This window comes from Amphiprion ocellaris, chromosome 16 (assembly GCF_022539595.1).
Source record: "Amphiprion ocellaris isolate individual 3 ecotype Okinawa chromosome 16, ASM2253959v1, whole genome shotgun sequence".
NCBI classification, from domain to species: Eukaryota; Metazoa; Chordata; class Actinopteri; family Pomacentridae; genus Amphiprion; species Amphiprion ocellaris.
Window position 1 is genome coordinate 26,026,643 of NC_072781.1, and position 24,451 is coordinate 26,051,093.

The 24,451-nt window shown below is 38.8% G+C and overlaps 1 protein-coding gene across 33 annotated transcripts in view; it reads left to right on the top strand.

Moving 5' to 3' along the window:
* Positions 1-24,451, top strand: part of LOC111570507 (regulating synaptic membrane exocytosis protein 1-like) — a 109,821-nt gene that overhangs the window by 66,549 nt on the left and 18,821 nt on the right. For 12 of the 33 annotated variants that reach the window (XM_055018442.1, XM_055018447.1, XM_035949552.2 and 9 more), the window contains 15 exons: positions 7,581-7,621; positions 9,505-9,618; positions 9,726-9,825; positions 10,782-10,905; positions 12,892-12,909; positions 14,281-14,327; positions 16,216-16,331; positions 16,431-16,561; positions 17,289-17,460; positions 17,876-18,023; positions 18,284-18,340; positions 20,501-20,666; positions 21,047-21,154; positions 21,794-21,853; positions 23,352-23,429. In XM_055018442.1, the coding sequence (XP_054874417.1) occupies positions 7,581-7,621; positions 9,505-9,618; positions 9,726-9,825; positions 10,782-10,905; positions 12,892-12,909; positions 14,281-14,327; positions 16,216-16,331; positions 16,431-16,561; positions 17,289-17,460; positions 17,876-18,023; positions 18,284-18,340; positions 20,501-20,666; positions 21,047-21,154; positions 21,794-21,853; positions 23,352-23,429 (1,480 nt within the window). The remainder of the gene's footprint in view (positions 1-7,580; positions 7,622-9,504; positions 9,619-9,725; positions 9,826-10,781; positions 10,906-12,891; positions 12,910-14,280; positions 14,328-16,215; positions 16,332-16,430; positions 16,562-17,288; positions 17,461-17,875; positions 18,024-18,283; positions 18,341-20,500; positions 20,667-21,046; positions 21,155-21,793; positions 21,854-23,351; positions 23,430-24,451) is intronic. The other 21 variants (XM_055018448.1, XM_035949557.2, XM_035949560.2 and 18 more) reach the window with 12 other exon arrangements.

Sequence of the window (24,451 nt, forward strand, 5' to 3'; positions counted from 1 at the left end):
AACGTCCACATCTCCTTCAATGCCACAAAATTGCCCATTAGGACTTTGCAAGGAGCACCAAACATGGGATATTGAAAGATGGAAGAAAGTTTTATTCTCTGACCAGAAAAAAATTAACCTTGACGGTCCTGATGGCTTCCAACTTTACTGGCATGACAAAGAGAACCCACTGGAGATGTTTTCTACGCGGCACAATGGAGGGGGCACCATCACAATCTGGGGTGCTTTTTCCTTCAGTGGAGCAACGGAGCTTCAGGTTGTGCAGGGCGCCATAGCGGCTGGCTATGTGGAGATGTTGCAGTGGGCATCCCCCATGGCTGAGGGCCTCATCTGTCCAGTAATGACTTTCAACAGGACAACGCTGCAGTTCACAATGCCGGCCTTCTTCCAGGAGAATAACATCACTCTTTTGGACCATCTCTGTGTTCCTCTGATCTGAATCCAATTGAGAAGATTTGGAGATGGATGGCAAGGGAAGTCTACAAAAATGGACATCAGTTCCAGACAGTGGATGCCCTTCGTGAGTCCATCTTCACCACATGGAGCAACGTTCCCACCAGCCTCCTGGAAACACTTGCATCAAACATGCCTAAACAAATTTTTAAAATGATCCACAAGAATGGTGGAGCTACTCATTACTGAGCTCTTTTTTGATACGTGTTTCTGTTTTGAGGGGGGTTTTCTAGGTTTTTTGAGTGTTGGTCTTAGGTTTTGATCAGCTGATGAACAGCCTATTTCAGTTTAATTGTTGTTTTCAATAAATTGCTCACTCAGTTTTTTTTCTCTTGCTCCCATTTCTTCTTTCTGCATTTTGAAGCTCTGCTTAGAACCTTCTTAAGATCCAACAGTGCAAAATGCAATTTCTTGCAATTTTTTAACTGGTCTTAAGATTTTGATCGGGAGTATATTTACATACCGATCACCGCTTCTGTAAGAAGCGCTAAAATTTGAAGTGGTATACAAACTACTTGATAGCATTCTTAGTTTTCTAAGCTCAGCATTTGAAATGTGTTACCTGGTTATATTTGCTGAAACACTGCAACTCCTGCAATCATCTCTTATGTTTGTGTACAGAGATTGCAGCAGGCAGCAGCTGGCAGTTATAATGTCAAAGTGAACAGCTTTGCAGTAAACATATTAACAAGTCTGCAAACCAATGTGTGCGTATCTGAATGTTTTCGTGTGTGCCATATCATATTGTTTTCAGCTTTGCCCCAAGGGGCGACAATCCCACACTGAGCGTACATGCATGTGTGTGCTAGTGTGTCTTCGATGGGGCGACTTGACCCCAGTTAATCCCAGGGTTGACTTTGTGCGGCCTCACATAGCCAACTATGTCCCCCAGCCTGAGAACATACAACTGTTTACACTCTAACCTTGTCATGTCCAAGCTGGGTTCTGTCACTTCACTGCTAACCATTCCAAGGCATTCAGCTTGCTCCTATGTGTCCAACTGTGTTACAGAATAATGCAGACTATTAATGAATAGCTAGAGGTAAAGCAATATTTCACAGTTTAATTCTTCCTTGTAACCACCAGCCCAGTCCTGTTACAGGTTTGCTGCAATGCTAAACGCTAAGAAACAGTTTCACTGAATGAGGCTTGTGGTTACAGCTGGGCAATATTTCAGAGACAAGATAAAGTATCTGTGATTTTGATGTCTGTAATGTTAGATTTAAAAAAAAAAAAAAAAAAAACTGTGCCATTCTCTAGTGAGAGTACAAAAACACATTTTTATGGAATTTTTAACAATGTATTGTACTTTTATCATCACTTGAAAATGGCCCTCAGCGATCATCATGTCATGTTAGGATTTCAGCATTTTATCAGTTTAAAAGAACCTGCATATGTGATCAATTCAGAATTCATATGGAGTCAAAATTATTTCTTAGATCTTGAGACACTGTTCTGAAATAATCCCAGCTAACAGTTATAGCTGTACAACAGTTTATGACTTACTGTTGCTGCAGATACTCTTGTTGGTGGAACAGTGATTTACACTTTTTTGAACACTGAAGATCCTCTGAGTTTACATTTTGTAATATTTAAGTCCGCATACCTGCAAAGCTAATTATGCCTTCTTCAACTTAAACTGTGAATTGTATTTCCAAATGATAGCATGCTAACATGCTAGGATGACAAGGTACACATCATAAACCTACAAAAGATTAGGTCGTAAGATTGATGTTGTGCTCATGGTAGGATGCAGAGTAGCTAGCATAACTATACACTTTATCTTGTTGGTTTACACTTACCAAGAAAATTTGTCATCTAAAACGATTTCTAAACCCTGATGATGCATTTTGTTCATTAAACATATTGGTGGATTTTTTTTATATATACATTAAATGATTATACTGTTGAGCAAAGTAAAGAAGGTTCTGTTGTAAACCTAAAAGTAAAGTTTATTGCCTTTTAATGTTCACAGATACAGAGTCATAGTTGACTCTTGTTATTTTCCATTAAATGATAGTTCATGTTGTTTTAATCACTACCTCATAACCTTGACAGTACAAAGCAAACACACTGTATCTCACTGTACACCATACTCATGCTACATTGAACTTTCATTCACTTTCACCGGAAGCTGACAACGATGAAGTGTGGTGCATTCTTTGGAGCAGAGGGTGCAGCAGCACCAGCCTGGACCCAGACCAGAAGCTGTGACATCCATCAAGTGGAGGTTTAGGATCAGAGTGTTCTGTCAGGCCAGGTTTTAAACACATCGCTGTGGCAGCGAGACGCTGCTTCCTTTTTTAGCTTGAGACTGAGACCGGGTCAGCCCTGAGATGTGGTTGCTGGCAGCTGAGAGGCTTCCAGGCATGTAAATCATTGTAAGATCAGTGCAGGAAAATACACACACACACACACGCACGCACACACACACAGTTAGTGCATTGTATCCTCCTACATACAAACACATAGCACTAACTCATCCTTGATAGGAAGGAAAAGCACATACACTGTACATGTGAATGCTGATTCACAACTTTCACCTTGTAACTCATCCCAGATGTTTTTAACCTTATCTTTTTGTGAACCTTTTGATTGATTAACTTAATTTAATCTGAAAATTTTCAGCAACTTGGTAATATGCAGAACTTTTTATCTACCATGCAGTCGGGTCCATAGATATTTGGACAGTGACAGTTTTTGCTATTTTGCCGGTGTATACTACCACAAGTCTTTTGCAATTAATTGCTACCTGAAGTATGGAAGCCATGGACATCACCAAATACTGAGTTTCTTCCATTGAGATTCTTTTTCAGCTGTTTACTGCAGTTACCTGCAGTTAGTGTTAGTGGCTGTTTCTGACCTCGGTTTTGTCGTCATTCAGTAAAAAAATTAATTCTATTATTTAATGTTGATATTTTATTTCTTATTGCTTGTTGTTGAGCACCATCCAGCGGAAGCTATTTATATTTTCATCATGCCATGTACGATGACAATAAAACCTTTCTACTTCTAATAATTCTAACTCTAAAAGCAGCTCAGTTTGGTTGAGGTCAGGTGACTGACTTGGCCTTTTACCTCCATTCCATTTATTAGCATTAAGAAGCACTTGAGTTGCCTTTGCAGTTTGTTTCGGGTCAGTGTCCACCTGTATTTTAAGGTGACATCCTGTCCAGTCTTTGACTGCATCAGAGCAGAACAAAAAGTGTAAACTTCAGAGTTTATCCTGCCACGTCAATCAGCTGTTACATCATTAATAAACAGCAGTGACCCAGTTCCATTGACAGCCATACATGCATATGCCATAACACTGCTTCCACCATGTTTGACTGATGATGTGGTGCTTTAGATCATGAACCTTTCCTATTTTGCTTTATATGCTGCTCTCCCCATTACTCTGATACAAGTATGTCTTCATTTCATCTTTCCAAAGGATCTTGTTCTTGAACTGGGCAGCTTTTTTTTTTTTTAGATGCTTTTTAACAAAGTCTAATCAGGTTTATGAGTTTGTAAATATTACCAGTGGTTTCCATCTTAAGGTGAAATCCTTAAATAGCTTTCTTTGTTCAGACCAAGAGTTCAAAACCTAAAGATGTGTGATTTTATATAAAAAATGAACTGTCAGAATGTATCTTTGTTCTTTTGAAGACCAGCTTAATCTTTTCCTCAGTTAAATGATCGATATGTTCTGCTTTTAATACTTTTACCACTGAGTTCCCACCATGACCACTGCACTGGGGACTATAACCCCTGTTGATGGGTCGCCCACTCAACCTGTTGAGCTACCGGAGTGCCCAAGTCCTTCCTTTTGAGAAGTTTCAGCCTAAGAACGATATCCTCTCCATAGCTTAGCTTAAACTCTGATAGCATCCAGGCCTAGTTTACCATACCCTGTTAGATGACGCACAGCGTCTAGAAAATTAAAATTTTTAATTATCTTAACAGACATTGGCTAATGATCAACATTGTGTCTGCTTGGTTTTGCCAGCTTTTCTGTATTACATTATGTCAAGTCAAAAATAGTTTGGAACAGAACAATTTCCAGCAGTGATAACAACTGGGATGTTGTCATGAATACTTTTGCAAGTAGTAGACTGGCAAACGCGCTAACTTGGACATCACAAAAATGTGGTATAATGCTGTCTTGTTACTGTGGGTAGTGAGCTAGTTACCTGAACATACTTACATACATGCAGTTTAATCCATTCATTTAGAGGGCCTGTAAAAAGAAAAAGCCAAAGCTATTATTAGAGTGTTACTTTTCTGAGGAGGGAACCATCTGTTGACTTTAAATTGACATTACCAGTCAAAGTGCAGGGACTCCATTTTAAATAATAGCTTTGGTTTGGGTCCATAGGCTGTATGTAGAAGACAGAAGTAGACTAAGGTGTTCTAGGTCTGAGAATTGAGGACAACAATGAAGGACTTTACAGCTGTATTCTTTGTAACATTCAGGAGGCGACTCTTCTGGTTTCGGAAATAATTCAGACTGCATAAAATTCTGTGAGAAAATTACCCTACATCTTACTAAATCTGGTACCTCACTAAGTATTTTCCCAACAGGTTTATGGGCTTTGTAGGATCCATATTTCATTTTGTTTTTGTAATTTCTCACGCAAGACCCCAGGGGGCTGTATTTCTTTACCTGAGGCTGACGGCCTGGGCTCAAGGAAGGTATTAAAGTGATTGTATGATTTGGTTCAGGTGTTGTTGGACAGAAACACAGAGGTACACAGTTTTCGACTGTGCTCAACTTATTGCGTTTTATTATTTTGTTTATGAACAAGTTTTAGTTACGGGTAAAGATCGATAATAAATGATTGGGATTATTTCGACTCTTAAGAATCCGTTTGTTTATTTAAGGTTGAGTACACGTCAAAACTCTCGAACAGCTATCCACAACCATGTAGGGCTAAGCAGAGGACATAGCCACTACAGGCTTAATTGTGAGTTGAAAGACTTTTTATACCGCATGGTGGACTTTTTTAAAATTATGGTCCAATTTAGTATCTTTCAGTCTGATCCACTTATTGCTACTTGCGTCCAGATTCAAAATATTAAGATGGTGACTCTTGCATCAAACATTTATCTGGGTGTTAACTTTCAAAGTCTGATAGCACCCAGTGTTCATACCCAGTGATGGCATGTGGTTTCCTGACCCCATGGTGACTCTGATCGCTTCTTCTTTTTCTTTCAAATCTTTTCTTTTCAAGTCTGTGTAGAAACACAAGAAAACACACTCACCCATGCGGCCCACCCACTGCAATTACATTCATGCTCGAGTTATGAAACTGAGAACTGGGGTTGTCTATCGCCAGAGCGTTTGCTTTAAGATTACATAATGTCACTATAAGTTGTCACAACTCATTAACCTCATAGCCTCCTGGCTCCTAGGAACGCTTGGCTCTGTTTTACTCCGTGTCATAACAGTGTCGTTGAGGTCCTGCACACATTGCAGCACCGCCCGCCGGCCCATGTGCACAGTGGAGGCTGTTGGATTTGGATGAAAGCACGAGAGCTGAACCACAGGCTGAAAATATTCAGCGAAAGAGATCATTCAACAAAATTCTCACTGGAATGTCTTGGTATACATATAGTATATTGTCGCGTTGTAGACCTGAACTGAAACTATGCTACTTCCCAAATTATAGTATCTTACAAACATGGAATTAAAAGCAATCCACACTCAAGATCCCCTCCTTAGCTTCCGGACCTTTCATCAGTATTGCACTGTCTTCCTCTTCAGATGGAGTTGCTCATTTGCCATGAGGAGCTCAGAGGCTGCACAGCACTTTGAGGGTTTCAGCAGTCGAGCATGAGTTGATAATGTTTACTCAAACTGCTCTTTCCAAGGTCCTCAATGAACTTTTATGCATATATAGAAAACAGTCTATTTATTGGTCAGATGGGGTAAATTTCTAGCAGGGTAGGCTCTATAGATTTGGGCCCCCCAACACTGAGTGGTTCAGTGCAAACTGCATAAATGAGCAGCAAGTCCGCGGTAGGATTCTCAGCCAGCCAAACTATTTGCTCTGTATCATTCCCCTTTTCTTTTTCCTTGTATATCTCTTTTCTTTCCAGTGTATTTTTTGAATTTTGGTAAAATGGGGAAAAAAAATATTTAAGAATGTAAAGATTTAGTTAAATTATAGAGCAAAGGCTTAAAACATATACTTACCTAGCTTAATTAAAAATAACACAATTCCATTTTTAAAAATTCTGTTAGTAATGAAAAATTTAAAGAGAGAAAAATAAAACCAAATAATGAACTTGTCTTTTTAATAATTTAACATGCAAATATTTTTTTTATTTTCACTTTGATTCCTATTTATTTTTATTGTATTTCTTCCCTGCATTTTATTTATTTTTCCACAATAATATTATATCTGGAAAGCACCGTAAATCAATGACAGGCATCATTGTTATGGGAAATGTAGTAATATTCTCTGGTTTGTAATATTTTGACCTCTTTTTAACCTAATAATTAACAATAAACATTCAAATCATTAAAATTAAGTTCAATAGCGGCTTTAAAAGTGACTAGCCCATGAGCTGATTTTACTTTTACACATACACACATATATAATTGTTGCTCTCTAGTGAGTAAACAATGTGAAAAATGTTGTGTTATTTAAGGCTTCTCTGCCATATTAATAGATTGTACGTTGCTTCACAGTGCTGATCTTGTGAGGTCATGTGTGACCAAAGTTTTTATTTAGCCTCACATCGCTGGATTACCCCCCAGAGTAAATCCACGACATCTAATCTGTAAAGTATCTGTGAGGGATTTAAGGCATTTTAAAAAGCTTAGCTATTCTCTGGTATCATCTCTGTCTCAGCGGACTACTTTTCAGGCTGAGTGCTGCCGCTGCGGTGATACATTTCTAATTCCAGCCCATGCTTAAATATTCAATAAACTTAACCCTCTCCACTATAAACAAATGCCCTCTAAAGAGCCCCCAAATTTGGCTGAGCTGTGTCTGAGAGGACGCAGGCCGGTATGTGCAGTGTATACAGTGTCTGCTGTATGTGTGTGTGTGTGTGTGTGTGTGTGTGTGTTGTGAAGGAGGTTGTCATTTCTGCCTGCTACGTCTACAGTGTCTGAGCCAGTCTCTTTTCTCTTGCAGGCGACTGGGAGTGCTTCCCACATGACCCCAATGTTTTTCATGTAAGTCACTGGTTTTTATTTCTATTTTTTTTTGTTTTTCATATTCTGCACACAAGTTTTTAAATCACCTTGAAGGAGCTCAATTTATTTATTTATTTTTTATTTCAAAGGGAGTAATAGGTGTGCCAACATTGATGTGCATATACAGTATGTGTTATTACCGTGGCTGCTGTCAGGTACTCATCATGTCAGTCCATCTGCTGCTTTGCTTCCATCATTCGCTATCTTTCTGCTACACATACCTAGCTTAGCTACCCATTTATTCCAAAGAATCCAGTACTGCGAAACTCATGACTTCTTGTGCAGCATGTTCCCAAGAATGAACTACTAGATCTTTGATGTTTATAGCTGCAGCAAGCATAAAAACTAGTTTACTGATGTATTATGTCAATTGATGATTATGGATAGAAAACTTATTTTAAAATCATTGTATGAGTTTTAAAATTATTTACTTACTAGCACATTTATTTCTAGGAATTTGCAGTCCAGTGTAAATCTACTGTAATCAGATGAAGGGAAACATTAAGTTATCCCTAATTCATGCCAGTTGTTGTTAGCTGATGAATCAGATAGGTCAAATCACAGTTTTTTTTTTTGATCACGCACTCTTATGATTTGCTTATGTAGGCAGGGCTGCCTTGGAGAAGTACCTGAGAACTTATACACAGTATAATAAACTTTTTCTTATATAACCCTCAACTGTTTAAAATCTGTTTAAAATCTTAATTGTTGTTAAAGCTCACAAGATGCTTACAATGTCTATTACAAAAGATAAGTACATGTAAAACTGGAATGTAAATGTTCTGCTCAGGACACCACCTAGTTGACTCATCGTGCTGTGTCCATCCAGCATTTAGTTTCTTTCTTTTGGCTGTAGGTTCTGGCTCATTCTTACATTATTCAGCAATTTGTGCCACTTGTTTCCAGAGTTCTTTAAAGTAGGTCTTGTCCCTTTTTGTTTGTACTAGATACAATAAAATACAGTAAAATGCATCTGTACAGGGAACGGTCATAGAGAAATGGTTATGCAAGACAAGTCTGTTGGCATAATAGTAATTAGTGGATGTAATTCCACTTCTATGAGTACATGTGTAGTCCTCTAACGTGCTTAACTTCTTGGTCTAAACTTTCAGTTTGCAGGTGAGAACTGTCCTGTTATGATGGATAAAGTCTTTTCCCTGTCTTAGCTGTCATGCATTTTCAGTAAACGTCGGCAAAATCTGAAAGGACCTCATGAAAGGACCAGTATAACATATTACCTTAAGACAACCAATCAGGATTCTTCAATTGATTTTTGATGCTATATTCTCAGTACACACGAGAAATTTAGCTTCCAAACACTCAGATCATGAAGACCACATAAAGTCATCTGCTCTTCATTAATACCATTGTTACCCCAACACAAGGACCTGAGCTAGCAAGGACATCCCAATTCTTAAGTGAGCACAGAGTGACTTCTGCCTTTTCATTAAATTAAGTTTTATATATGGTTATGTGCAATATGGTGTGTATGTAATTGCTAAGCCTTGAATATTTTTAACTTTCCTAATGTAGCTTTAACAGTTTGTGTTTGTGATTTTTTTTATCACACTGCAAACTATTCCTGACACGATCAGACATGCATTTAGCCACATTATTCATAAATCCATGTGAATGTGTAATGACTATATTAAATAGGAAACTTTTTGCAAGACAAGAGACAAGTGACACTAAGGCTTAAAAGGCTTGTAGAATTCTAACAAGCTCATATTTCTTTAGTAGTACCACATTTTTGTATTCTTTTTGTGCTTGTGGTTTATGCGTACATGCATTTGAAGTTTTGTATACATGCTCTGAGTGTCGCTAAGTCCATCTTTGCATCTACCTCCTGTTTCCTGCTTCAGCATCCTGTAACCTGGCAGCCGTCAAAAGAGGGAGACCATCTGATTGGACGAATCACCCTCAGCAAGAGGAGCGCCACTATGCCTAAAGAAGCTGGAGCTTTGCTGGGGTTAAAGGTCAGAGGACACAGACATGCAAAAAGTTACCCATGTATACTTGTGATTTTGTCTATTTGCTACAAAGGACTCCACCTCCCTTCCTCTCTCTGTCTGTTTCCTTTTAGGTAGTGGGAGGCAGAGTAACAGAGTCAGGGAGATTAGGTGCCTTCATCACCAAAGTCAAGAAGGGAAGCCTGGCTGACGTGGTGGGACATCTCAGAGCAGGTACAGACTAAACCATCACAGCAGTCAAAGCTACTTGCAAAGTGCTCACACGAGGAAATGTCTTCATTAGCATTTCCTGAAAACTCTGGTTGTATTGTGTTTTCTCTCCTAAAATGTCTGAAATAAATGCATTTTATGGTGCTTTTTTCCAGCTTTATAGTTTTGACTTAAAAAGCACAGGGCAGGCAGTGTTGTATGTTTTTGTAAATGTCTACCAATCTCATAAATGATTCAAGATCACTAATTAACTGATCATACTATAACTTCTTCCTCTGTGCCAAATAGTCCCTTGTCTACCTGTAGCGTGCTAAAAACTACAGTGATGAGCTTTTTCAGATAATTACTAACTTTTTTAAACAATCAAACTATATACTTTATATATAAACTACCATTCAAAAGTTTGGGGTCATCCACATAATTTCATGTTCTCCATGAAAACTCACACTTTCATTCATGTGCTAACATAACTGCACAAGGGTTTTCTAGTCATCAGCTAGCCTTTCAACACCATTAGCTAACACAATGTAGCATTATAACACAGGAGTGATGGTTGCTGGAAATGTTCCTCTGTACCTCTATGGAGATATTCCATGAAAAACCATCTGTTTCCAGCTAGAATAGTCATTTACCACATTAACAATGTCTAGACTATATTTATGAGTCATTTAATGTTAACTTCATTGAAAAACATACTTTTCTTTAATAAATAAGGAGATTTCTAAGTGACCCCAAAGTTTTTGACCAGTAGTGTATATTCGTGATCTGTCTGTCATATTCAGTTGGGATTTTAAACCAAGTGAGGAAGTCTTTTTGTGGGATTTGGTAGCATTTTGATTCCTGCTGATAACCCTGACATATATGCAGCCCTCATGCTGAACTAGAGGTAAAATATGTTTGTTGTTCATGTAAAATCTCAGTAGTAAACAGCTGCACATGTTCTGAACGTCTGATTTCAGGGGATGAGGTTTTGCAGTGGAACGGGAAGCTGTTACCGGGAGCAACCATGAAGGAAGTTTACAACATCATCCTGGAGTCTCAAGCTGAGCCTCAAGTGGAGCTAGTGGTATCCAGGCCTATTGGGTAAGTAAGAATGAAACACATTAAACACACTGCCAGCGCCATATTTGGCATAAATGAGAAAAATGCAACCCTCTAGTCTCATTAGTCACCAGTCTATGTTTTGCTTTGAGTTTAACCCTTCTTTTACTAGGCAGCGTTGACTGAAGCTCTGACTCAGAGTTGGCTGACCTCAGATAAGACAGGAGACTGGGACACGTATTTGTATTCTGACAGTGACTGTGCAGCTGCATTCAAAATATTAAAAACAGTCAGCCATTACTGGCTGCTGGTGTGTGCCAAGTTTCAGAATGCGAGATTTCCATTTTGTCTCATGTGTCCCCTTTAAAAAGGCACTTGCGTTTATTTGTAGGATGGTATAAGGTGAATTATTATCAACCAAATAAAATCAGATGCAAGCACCATAAAAGACAAGCAGTGGCTGCAGACAGTATGTTTGGTTGATGTCTTGTAAAAACCCAACCATGCTGGTCATGAGCAGTTTTTCAGGGTAGCATAAATGGCCCGCTGTTTGCAAATGACAGACTCGATTTTATTTTTATTATGATTGTGCACTTTAGAGTCTTAAGTGTGATTATAGAAGTCAAATAATACTTTATATGTTCTCTATTATGATGCTAGTCTATAAAGGTAAATTCTCTATGCTGATTGAGGTTATACTGACTGCTGCTTTTCAGAATGTTGTGGATGTCTTTACTCTCATATCAAGGAGCTTTCATTATTCCATCCTAAATCAAACATTTTTGCACATAGTTGAAATACACATGCAAGTTGGTTACGGTTACTCTTTAGAAGATCTGGACTTATCTGGAAAATGTCTTGTTTTCACACTTAGATTACAACCCACTAAAAATATCACACTGTCCTTCAAAAACAGATATCATATATCCTTAGAATATGTTTTCTAGGTTTATATATATATATTCTAAATAATATCCTAATAACTTCTTGGAAGTTTTCATGAAAGAACCATGTCACCTAACCCAAATTACATGGGAAAAATCCTTGATAGAACTGCTCTATTTAAAATGAAGCATATATTTGTTCATTACTCTCTCTATATATTTAGTTAGGTACTTTCTGATGGACACTTTTTACATGTTTTGCTGGCCCGCTGTTCACTGACTTTCTGTAGACTTTCTAGCTAACATTAGCAATGCACTGGAATTCATTATTTCAAAATGCTGAAACTGAAAACTGCCTCCATTCCCCTGTAGTTAATAACAAATTCTATCGTTCTTTCCTGGAAACTTTTTTATTAGAATTAGAAAATTAGGTAACGGTTTATTTTAAGTGCCTTGTATTTTCCAGCTGTCTTGATTATTTCCTCAAAAGTAACCTATAATGTAGCTGTCAATTACTAAAATAGTCCCAAACAAAGTCCACAGAATTTGGTAGTAATTATAAGGGTATTGGAGTAAATGTGCTTGTTACATTTGAGTTGTTAAAAATACCAAAAATCATGCATTTGATAAGTGAAAAATAGTCCATTTTCTTTCATGTTTTTTTCTTAGTTTTTTTTTTTTTTTTTAGAAAAACTGACAATCGTAAAACACTGAGCCATTTTATTTTCTGGTTTCTGAAAGTTAAGTAGAAAAAAGTTTGCAAGTATACCTGTAGAATTTTATTGACACTTTTTCCATTTCCTTCATAGTTGATTGCAACTTGTGTAGTACTTTTTGGAAATATTCTTGTAATTTACAGCGGAAAACCTGCTATTTTTATACAAATTATAAGAAACGTTACTATAAAATGAACTGGAAGGTAACTCTGAACTGAAAGTTCTTTGAAAAGGACAGACACATGAAATACAGCACTACGGTGGCATTTTACACATTTGAATCAAACATTTCATAGCATATGATCAAGGATTAGATGTATGATGTGAATTCTGTTGTACACGTTCTCATATTTTAAATATTAACCTCATTTGCTCTTTAACGGAAAACAAAGTTGAATGTATTAATTTCTCCCCAAACACTCACGAAGGGTGTATAGAAAATATCAGTAAGTAATCTGCACATTTTATTAGGACTCCTTTAATCTTCTCACGCTTATTGAAACACCTCTAGTTTTGCTTGGGCGATTTTGCATCTCAAAATGAACGTCCTTGAATCCTATTTATTAGGGATGCCAACTGATGGAAGCTCAGATTTTTGTGAAAATATTTGTGTTTTATTCTTGCCATCTAAATTAAACTGGAGTTCAATGATGGGATGCAAAATGGCCAATGGGAAACACCCATGACTGTAGCAATGCTTTTGCAAGCTTTGAAACCTTCTGCGCAACATCTGCAATTCCTCTTTTTCATTTCTGGTGAAGCCTGAGGATCCAAAAGTAAAATCCTGCACATACAGTATACCTGTTACTTTCGTTCTTAGGTATTCAAGTTGGGACATTGGGATTCATAAAGCAAGCTATATTTATTTTATTTCATTTACATGTTTACAATTTTTGAGTTTGGAATGGGCTACAAAGCAACCTATGTTCTATGGAACACTTATCTGTGTAATATTTGAATTTTAAAACAGAAATTGAAATATAAAAACTTTCTTTCTCTACAAGACTTAAATAAGAAGATGGTTTCACTCTCATGGTTGTACATTCAGTACAGAGCAGGAGCTGGGTTGTGATTAGCCTAGCTGTTTAAGTCTTTATGCTAAATTGAGCTAGCCAAGCTAACTGTCTAGATTCCAGCTCTACACTTATTACACAGACATGTGAGTGGTATGATCTTCACCTATAACTCTCAGATACAGAGTGAATAATTTTAAGGAGAATTTTGTTGAATATCAGTTTGTTCCCCCATCGGTGATGTTAGATTTTTTAACACTGCTTCCTTTTGTACTACACTCTAACACAAACCTTCATGTATCAGTGGTGGCACTGAAATTTTAACATGTTAAAGACTTTCCCTTTTTAAAAATTTAATTTAAAACAAGAAATTACCCCGATAAGTGTTGCACAGATCATCATGCTTACTTTGTATTACATCGAGCTGGAGCAGTGGATTCTGGTGTTTCCCATGGGTGGTGGTTGATAAGAAAAGATGGTGGTGTGGTCAGAATATAGCTATTGGTTTCCGGCCATTATTATTTTAACTCATGATTGGGCCATCACAAATGTTTGAAAGAGTCTGGGAAACACTGCAGTCTCGAGAAGAGCTACTCACATCTCCCCTTTTTCTTTGCCATGTTCTTTAACCACATAACCTGAACATCCAGATACCTTTCAATTACAGCGCTACTGTCACCCTGCGTAAGAACTACTCTGTCTATGCATGTGTGCCTGTATGCCGCTTTTACTTTTAATGTTATTTAATCCAATGTAGATGCCAGTATGAGAGTGTCTGATGTGTTGTTGCTGTTTCTCTTTCAGTGATATCCCAAGAATCCCCGACACGCCCCACCCTCCATTAGAATCTAGTAGGTATCTCCTCTGAGATGTTGGGATGTCTCTGTATTTGTATATCTGTATGTTGGCCTGGCTAATTAACTGTCTTACACTGATGATTAATTTTTTTGATGTATGAGTTAGAGTTAGAAATTCAACATTGCATTCCTGCTGTTTTTAGTGTGAACTGGTTGCTGGAACTACAGCAATGGCCTTATACTAAAACTAGCAGCTGTATCTGACATACACCAATCAGGAATAACATTATGACCGCCTGCCCAATATTGTGTTGGTGCCTCTTTTGCTGCCAAAATAGCCCTGACCCACGTCCCACAGATGCTCGGATTGAGATCTGGGAAATTTGGAAGTCAAGTCAACACCCTCAATCGTTGTTGTGCTCCTTTAACCATTCCTGAACCATTTTTGCTTTGTGGCATGGCGTATTATCCTGCTGAAGGAGGCCACAGCCATCAGGGAATTCTGTTTCCATGAAAGGGTGTACATGATGTGCAACAATGCTTAGGTGGGTGGTACGTGTCAAAGTAACATCCACATGGATGGCAGCACCAAAGGTTTCCCAGCAGAACATCGTCCAAAGCATCACGCTGCCTCTGCCAGCTTGCTTTCTTCCCATAGTGCATCCTGGTGCCATGTGTTCCCCAGATAAGCGATGCACCTGGCTATCCATGTGATGTACAAGAAAACATGATTCATCAGACCAGGTCACCTTCCATTGCTCCGTGGTCCAGTTCTGATGCTCACATGTGTCCATTGTTGGTGCTTTCTGCAGTGCACAGGGGTCAGCATGGACACCCTGACTGGTCTGTGGTTATGCAGCTCCATACACAACAAACTGTGATGCACTGTGTATTCTGACACCTTTCTATCAGAACCAGCATTAACTTCTTCAACAGTTTGAGCAACAGTAGCTCGTCTGTTGGATCGGAATACACAGGCCAACCTTCCCTCCTCGTGACCCTGTCGCTGGTTCACCACTGTTCCTTCCTCGGACCACTTTTGATAGATACTGACCACTGCAGACCAGGAACACCCCACAAGAGCTGCAGTTTGACCCTTGTCAAACTCACTCAAATCCTTACACTTGCCCATTTTTCCTGCTTCTGACACATCAACTTTGAGGACAAAATGTTTACTTGCTGCCTAATATATCCATCCCACTAACAGGTGTCATGATGAAGAGATCATCAGTGTTATTCACTTCACCTGTCAGTGGTCAGAATGTTATGCCTGATTGGTGTATGTGCTGTGTAGCCAGAGACAGATGGATTCACTTTTGATTTGTAATTTGTGAGATTCAGAGGTGATTGTTGGTTATGTTTTCCTGTTAAGCTAAGCTAATTTCCCAATGGTATCGATATTTTAATGTAATTCCCAGAGAGAAAGAGAAATGTCATATCCCTAACAATGGTGACTTTTTTTCCTTTTAGTTTGACCCTTCTAAGCTTTCGGTTGGCAATGGTTTTAAATATGTCAGGGACGCCTGTGATGCAACTGTATTTTATGTCAAGAATATATGTCAAAATAAGGAAATGAGTTTGCATGTGAGCAGTTACTTTATGACATTTGATCATAAAACTAGTTGCAAAGTGTATGAGGCAACAGTATTACTAAATAAAAGCCTCTTGGACTCAAAGTAGGACAGACTGTTAGTAATTTGTCATCCTGACAGGTTAGCAGAGGAATGATCTGTTCTCCTTTTATGTTAAGTTTTCAAAGAGAAGGAACTCTTGAAACGAGAAGCTACATAGATATGAACACACTTTTGGATTTGCACTTGTACTAGATAATTTTTCTACTCTGACTCATGGTCAGACTCGACTGTTTTTGTCCCCTGTGAAATACTGCTGACATTTCCTTTTTGGTGTTTCTTTTTTTTTTTTTTTCCTTTTGTCTTCATAGCAGGTTCCAGTTCTTTTGAGTCCCAGAAGATGGAGAGACCGTCCTTAAATGTCCTATCTCCCTCCAGTCCCGGGATGCTCCAAGATGCTCCACAGTTAATGCCAGGGCAACTCTCAGTGAGTGTGTCCACTTTGACTATAATGGGCTCTGTTGATTTGTGGAGTTGAAGAGAAGATGTTGTATCAGATTTGTTTGTGTGTGCGTTTCCCGCCCAGGTGAAGCTGTGGTACGACAAAGTGGGTCACCAGCTAATAGTCAACGTGCTGCAAGCTGTGGATCTTCCTCTTCGGCCTGACGGGCGGCCCAGGAGTCCCTACATCAAAATGTACTTCCTCCCCGACCGCAGGTACGACAGCCACGTCTTCACAGGGAGTGCTACTCACAATAAATACACTAAGTTCTAAAATGAAGACTGCGTGTGAACGTTGCGTCAAAACAGAATCTATGTGGTCAGACTGGAAGTGAAAAAGAGTTCAGATGAGCCAAAAAATAACCAAATAACCGTGAAATGTCAAGTCGTTACATTTCTAGTCCACAGAGTGTAAGGACTACTCTAGTGCACCATCTTTATCTACCAGGTTCCTGAAGTATGAATTTAATATTTCCTGCCAGTTTTTTCAGTTGTTTGGGAATACAGAATCTATGTTTGTGCAAAGGAAGAAACTGTCTGTGATAATGACAGTCTTTCTCTAGCCATATCATCTCCTTAATAAAAGGATACTTTGCACACTTGCCATCTCCAATTAATTTAACAAATGAGCCTCTGACAAGTTGTTTAAAACATTCAAAGGGCTTCCTTTTTGAAACGGATACGGTACTTAGAGAGCTTATTTCTAACAAGCATCGAGTATCCATTTGAGGAAATGCAGGTTAAAGCAACTTAAACAAAAAAAGTCACCTGTAAATGCATTCCAAAACGAAGTACGTTTAGATGAATTAGGCACAAGCAGGTTTGTGATTTTACTTTTAGGAAGTTTTGGTTTTATTCTTTTCTCAACAAAAAGACCTATTAGAAAGGCAGGTGCTACTGAAAAGGAAATTATACTGACTGAATATCTGTATTTTTTTAACAGTGACAAGAGCAAACGGAGGACAAAAGCAGTGAAGAAGACCTGTGAGCCCAAGTGGAACCAGACATTCGTCTACACTCACGTCCATCGCAGGGATTTCCGTAACCACATGCTGGAGCTGACTGTATGGGACCAACCCAGGTCACCAGAGGAGGACAGCACCTTTATGGGAGAGGTACCACACAGTACATGTCGATGTTGAGGAGGCAACTGGAATTCTGCCAGTATCAGAGAGCTGTTTTACACTAAAAAGCCTTCTGTATGCTACATATCCAGAGCCATGGCAGACGGACAGTTAGTGATTAGCTGGTGAACATACAGTGGTACTGTTTGCTGTGTTGATATCAAAATAGTTATTGTCTAACTGCCCCTCAAAAATCATGTAATGCAGCCCATTCCTCTGTAATAAAAAAGTATTACTTTGACACATAACATAAATTGTGTGATTTCTTCTGAATACTGACGAGGAGATGTTTGAACAGCAAATATAAACACTTTCCTCTTATATTTACACGCCACCTTCAACTGTCAATCAATTTAATGAACAGCAACAAGGTCTTTATTTACTGCTTGCGTTTTGACTTGTACAGATCCTGATAGAGCTGGAGACGGCCTTACTGGACGACAAGCCTCACTGGTATCCACTCCAAACACATGATGTCTCATCCATACCGTTGCCTCAACCCTCCCCCTACCTGCCCAGACGACACACAGATGCCCCTGGCAAGAAACTGCAGCGTGAGTCTGAGTCTGTGAACGCCTTTAATTTTGTGTATTGATCTGTAAGTTCTTTCGTATCCTCTGTATGTGAAAGTACGTTCATCACTGTAAAAGAGAAATAGGTTATGAATAGGCTACCGTCAATAGAATAACATGTATGTTAATGTCTGTCATCACTACCCTTCCTTAATACTGCATCTGGATGTGTGCGTGTTTATATGTGTGTGTATATACGCATCTACGTGTGTGTGTGTGTGTGTGTGTCTGTGACTGTTTAGGTTCTCAACGGGTAACAGAGGCTGAATTTGATGAGGGTACAGCAGTAGTGTCTAAAGGTGGGTGGGGACTTGTTCCTAGTATTACATGCAGTGTTTCCTAAAGCTTGTATTTTTATTTGTGGTGGTGTTTTGGGGGTTTCTTGTCACCCAAAAAAGTTTGATCTTCCTTCCTTTTTGCTTAAATGTCTTCCATAAGTCTTACTGCATTGAGATGACGCTAGAAACTCTTATCAGTGCCGACTTCAAAAACTTTTTTTGTAAATATGAACTGATCAAAAAGCTCTTCATGTGACCCCAGCTCTTAAATCTGTTTTCAGTATTTTTTCAACTGAACTGAATTGAAATGCAAAACAAAACTGAGCGTCCAAAGAGTAGATATGACTGACTGACTGGTCACCACAAATATATCAATGCATGGGGATCACTGTCATGTTGTAGGCTATGTGTTGGCATGGGGGAGAAACAGTCGGCCTCCTACGCACCAATCAGGTGTTTTTCTGCTTTGGAAATGAGTTGGATCTAAAAAAAACAACACTTTGATGGTATACATTTCCTTCAGCAGCAGAGTTAGTGAGTTTAACATTACCAAGCAGAGAATCTACCATGTATGTTGAAACATAGATTTTTATGTTTCTGTGTGCATTAGTGTACCACTGTATCGTGTAAATGTATGTGTCTGTATTTAGGGTTAGACTGATATATAGATGAGTTTTTGTGTAAGCTGAAAATTTATTTTAATTAACTAATGTGGTCATTTTCCACATCCAAATATGGATGAAAAAAATTCTTTCTTTTGAATAATTGCTTCTAATTTCCAATTTTTGAACAGAAAGTGTAGGCAATAGTATTTCGTGGTCTTAGTTTAAGTACAATTCCGTGTGTAAAATCTCATGTCAATGCAAAAAAAATAAAAATCCTAATTTCATTGTCAAATTTCAGTGCTGAAAGAAACTCCTCAAATTCAGCTCACGGTATCTCCTATAATCACAGAATAGCTGCTATATCAGTCGAACACCATTGTGTATCTGTGTTTTTTTTTTGTTAATGAGTGCCAAAGTTAAAAAAAAAACCTGGAGGATTGGATAAATGGATCTCATTAGTTTGACCAACTTTTTGTTTTATTTCCATGCATGGTAGGAATGAAAGAAAAACCTTGGTAGCTCTTTCCAAAGTAAAACTAACAGCCCACTGTGAGCTTTGAGATGCTTTTCTTTTGAAATTGAAGCCAGTGACCTTGGGACCACTACAAAGCCTGACACAGCCGCACAGATCGCTTCAAGGATGATCAGTCTTTCTGTTTTCTATTTTTACCTTCAGTTCTGCTACCACCAAAGAAATATGATTTTTTTTTTCAGCTACATTTTAAAAATACAGTGCACAGTAATGAAAAATAGTCAGCTGCAGTTCTATTATTAGTGTAATCTTTAAATAGTTTGTATCCGGGACACAGTTTGTCATCTTGTCGTCTTACAATATCTAGTGGTATCAGTCTCCATACTAACTTGTTAGCATGTACATGATTTTAAGGTGAACTCTTCACTAGCACTTTTGGAAACTATAGTAAAGTGAGGCAGGTTAACATGAATTTAAATGTACATATTGTGAGGTACCAGGGTATTAGCATGGTTTTAAAAACACATGAGGCAGCAGGGTGTTAACATGACATTAATCATAAATGTTTACTGAACTTCCCCTTTGGGATTAATAAAGTACTTCTATTCTATGTTGAGAGGTAGCAGACACTTAACATAGTTTTAAAATGGTTAGCTAGGGGAATTCCAGGGCCTGTGGTGGTGTGGTGTAAACAACTGGCAAATATAGACAAAATGATGCTGCAGAATGATAAACTTTACTGTTACAGCTCTTCCTCCACCAACAACTTTTCACTATGTCCAGGCCCACACATCTTCCCAGTTCAGAACATGGTAATTGTCCTGTATTTTTCAACACAGTTTAGGGACTACAAAGCCGCTAAGCTCTGGACAAAGTGGTCTGCCCTCTGTCATTAACATACTTTCACCATGTTTGTAAAATAATAATTCATACTCTTACATGACATGGTACAGTGGAGATTTTTTTTTTTTCCAGTCATAGTCTTTTTTCTGTCGCGGTTAAATATACAGATTTACACCTGTGTATTTTGTCGTGTTTGATACTAATATGTTGGTGCACTCATCCACGTTGTGTTTGTGCATGTGTGTTGCAATTTGTACCCAGCAGCAGATGGGCGTGGCAGGGAGAGGCAGCGGGAGTCCACATCTACCCTGGAGGTGCCTGAAAAGCAGAGGACACCCGCCCATCACATACGTTCCCGCTCTGTCTCCCCGCACCGTGAGGAGCAGGGGCGCATCCGGTCGCGGCCGCCCAACGTTCCCACCCAGAGGTAAGGGTTGAATAACATAATACACTTCTTTGTGTAAGGGCCGACTGCTTTTCTGCAAATATGAGGGGCATGGTTTGATGTCGGATGGTGATTGCTAATAAAACACCAATATCAGCCTGGTGAGAGGATACTGGTTACTTTTAAGAGTACAGCTGCAGAGAGATAGAGAAGAAATGAGGATGGTTTGCTGGAAGCCAGCAAACTGAGTCCATCTACTAATGAAATGTCTGTCTAATGCAGAACACACAGTGCTGCCAGCTCTGCTTTTACTCGCTGAGCCAAATGAGTCTGCCCACCAAGTCTGCCGCAATATTGCCTGACTACTAACCCAACAGTCTTTCTTTCTTTCATCTTTTTGTCTCTTTTACTCCTTCTTTCAGGAGTCTGGATGACGAGCTTCCTCACACTCGTCGTTCTCGTTCACCAACACGCCACTACGACCCTGCCAGAGGAGGTCGCCATCAGGGAGAAGACTACCTGGATGACAGGTTCGTGCCTGTCTGTGGCCACAACTGCACCACTTGTTACGTAATTAAACTAAATGTTAGCAGAAGTGCTTCCACTGTTTGCCCACAGAAAATATTCTATGAATCTTTGCTCGTTGTGGTATGAGGCTGTTGATCACTGTGAAAAATCTGCATCTACTGCAGCAGTGTGTGGTGTGAATGCCTGTTGTCAGTACTGCTAAACATTATTTTATCGAACAACCATTCACATTATCTTCTCTTTCATATTTCTAGGTTTTTCCCTGCTTTTATTTTAGCAAATCTCCTTTTTTTTTGTTTCTGTTTTCTTTGTATCTTGGCAAGTGTTCTGTGCTGTTGCTATCTGGAGATTGTCATATTACATAAAGTGACCTTAGAGCTGTGTTTAGAAGAAAAGTCCGAGGTTGCAAAAATCTGTGGCATTTCTAAATGTGTGTGTGTGTGTGTGTGTGTGTGTGTGTGTGTGTGTGTGTGTGTGTGTGTGTGTGTGTGAGAGAGTGTGTAAGTGTGAGTGTGTGTGTGGTGTGCATAGAGAACAGCGACAGTTGCTCTTTCCTATTCACCCTCTTCTCCCTCTGCTCTTCTGGTTTTTTGACTGTTGTTGATTTCCTCATGTGTCATCCATCCCCATGGTAACCACAGTGAGGTCATCATGATCCACCAATCAATGCGAGGCAAAAGTGCTGAGTGCCTGCATACCAGGTAAACTGGCCAATCACGACATGCTGTTTACATTTTGGTTTTGTATTTGGGCTCTGGATGAGGCATAGCCTAATGTGCATAGTGTTCCTGTCAGATTGCCTTTCACTGCAGTTTTATTAAAAATTCTGAAAATAGTACTTATAATAGATTACTTTAGGAGGAACTTTTACTTTGCTGTGAAAGTTTGTAAGTAGGTGATTTAAATATTATATTGTGTGTCATCTAAACTGCATAGAGAATATACATGAAAACACACTTGAGGCTGCAGACAGGGCTGGAAAAACTGATTTTTGTTGTCAACAAATCCCATGAAAATTTTAACTTCCTTATGCTATCTGTAGCTCTTAGCCCCAAGCCCACTCATTTCTGTGACAAAGAGAAATACAGTATATTAGGCTTTGGATGCACATACAAAGCTTGTTATCAGCATACCTTTGTAGCTGGTTTGGGTCTATTTATTGGAGTTGCTAGTAAGAAAGATGTAGAGTTTAAAGAAACAAAAAAATGCCACGATGTTATTTGCTCTTTAAATACAAGCTGGAAAGTCATCTTTAAGTTATATTTATAAAAAAGAGGCCAAGCAGCTTATAAGAGGAAATACTGTAGTAGTACAGTTGTACTACTGCCTCAGATCCACAAGAGGACACTACAGCACCATGCTTCTATGTGTTTTGATGCTTTTTCTACAACCAGGCCAACAGTATGTCTTGCTAGAATCAACACAAGTTGTTTGCTCAGTATTTGCCCTCCTGTAGAAATCAAGACAGGAATTATGCACAGTCTTTGACTATAATGATTCAGAGATCCGGTCTCTGCACACTGTTACTTTTATATAGTTTGAGATATCAAGACCTACTGCTGTGTAGTAGTTGTGTGTCACATGTGCTGTAGTCATATCCACATGGGTCTTAGATTGCTATTTCAGCTCACAGCCAAAGAGGTAAGTTATGCTCTTGAGAATACATCTGTGTGTCTCATTAGAGGTAGATGAAAGTTTTCCCTATACAACCTGGACTCTGATAGGCCTATAATAAGCTGGCAACTCTTTGGTTGTACTTTCCATACACATGGATGTGTTTGACAGAGGAGGGCGTTTTTAAGTGTGTCTGTAGAGACGAGAGTTGGCTTTTGATGCTTGTATGCTTGTCATGCAGTGCTTTAGTTCTACTTGCTTACACTGCAAAAGCTTACCAGTGATTTTAGCAAGGAATGCACTATCCAGAAAAATGTTAGACTGTATGACTTGTGAAGACAGTCTTAAAGCATGAAATCTTTCTCGCTTTAAAACAGATTAAAGCACCCAGCAGGTTGTCTTTGAACAAGCTCAACATAGTTTCAGATGCGCTAAATAGTAGTACATAGCAAATAAAATCACTGGATAAGTTGCCACTTTTTTTCGTCTGTTGTCCAAGCACTCTCATGCACTTGTTTTTTCTGCTCTTACACCCATTTTCCTTCCATTTCCTACTTGTGTTTGCTGCATGCATGCTCACATCAGGAGATCTACTAGGCACAATAACACACTGCCCCCTAAGATGCCACTTTTGTTCAACGGTATCCACAAACAGGCAAACAGGTAAGTCTTAAGTTATGGGCTCAGTATGCTTCAAATGAACAAGGGTTTAAATCTGGAAAGGTTTTCCACATTTTGTTTTCCTGCTTCAGTTATTTTTCCTGCAACAATATCCTCATTGTTACTGCAGATATAAATATAAAACTCTACAGATTATGTCTTACAGTTCATGATTTGTTCATCATTATGGGACAATATATGGGTGTAAATACTACATTATCCATGAGCCCCAGCTCCCACTGCTATGGCGTAAGAGGGATGAATCAGAGATGTAGATGCAAAGTAGTTCACTGCAGCTTTGCACACAGATTTGAGCTATAGTTGCTGAATTCATGCACGACTCACCCAGACGGTGAAAGTGAATCAATTTAAGTTCTAGTCTGCATAGCCAGTTTTCTCCACGGTGTCATTTTTGGCTTCTTCCTGCTGTTAGTGGTTTACGCAACAAAACTGTAAACTTACCTTCCTCCTGGAACTGTTTTTGTCCACACACCTTGTACCTTTAATGTTTTATTAAATTTTTTAGACCCAGATACTGTCTTACACAGTTGTTCTTTTCGGAGTGATTATTCAACCACAAGAATTTCTTATCCATACATGTCATGCTAGTATCCCCAACTCCAAAACAGCATGCAACTTGTCCTGTACCAGCTGAAAAATACAGATTTTTTTTTTTTTTTTTTGGTGACTGCCAAAGTGTTGTTTGTTTGTTCTTTGTTCGTTTGTTCTTTTTCATGGTTTTTATAGCAGTTAGCCTATACTGCCACCTTCTGACAGCACTATGTAGCATTGCGTATTTACTTGAAAACAGTTAAAAGCAACAGCCTAATTCTCCCTCTTTTTTCATTTAAGAAAAAGCTGTTGACAATTGTATGGAAACACAACTTATGAAGTAAAATAAACAGAACTTTTACTTCTTCACTTGAAGCATACTGAGACCTTTAGACATTCTGATGGACCACTTTTTCTCAACCTGTGTAGAGGTAGTTACCCATTAATGAGTAAGGACATGCGCAAAATTGTGC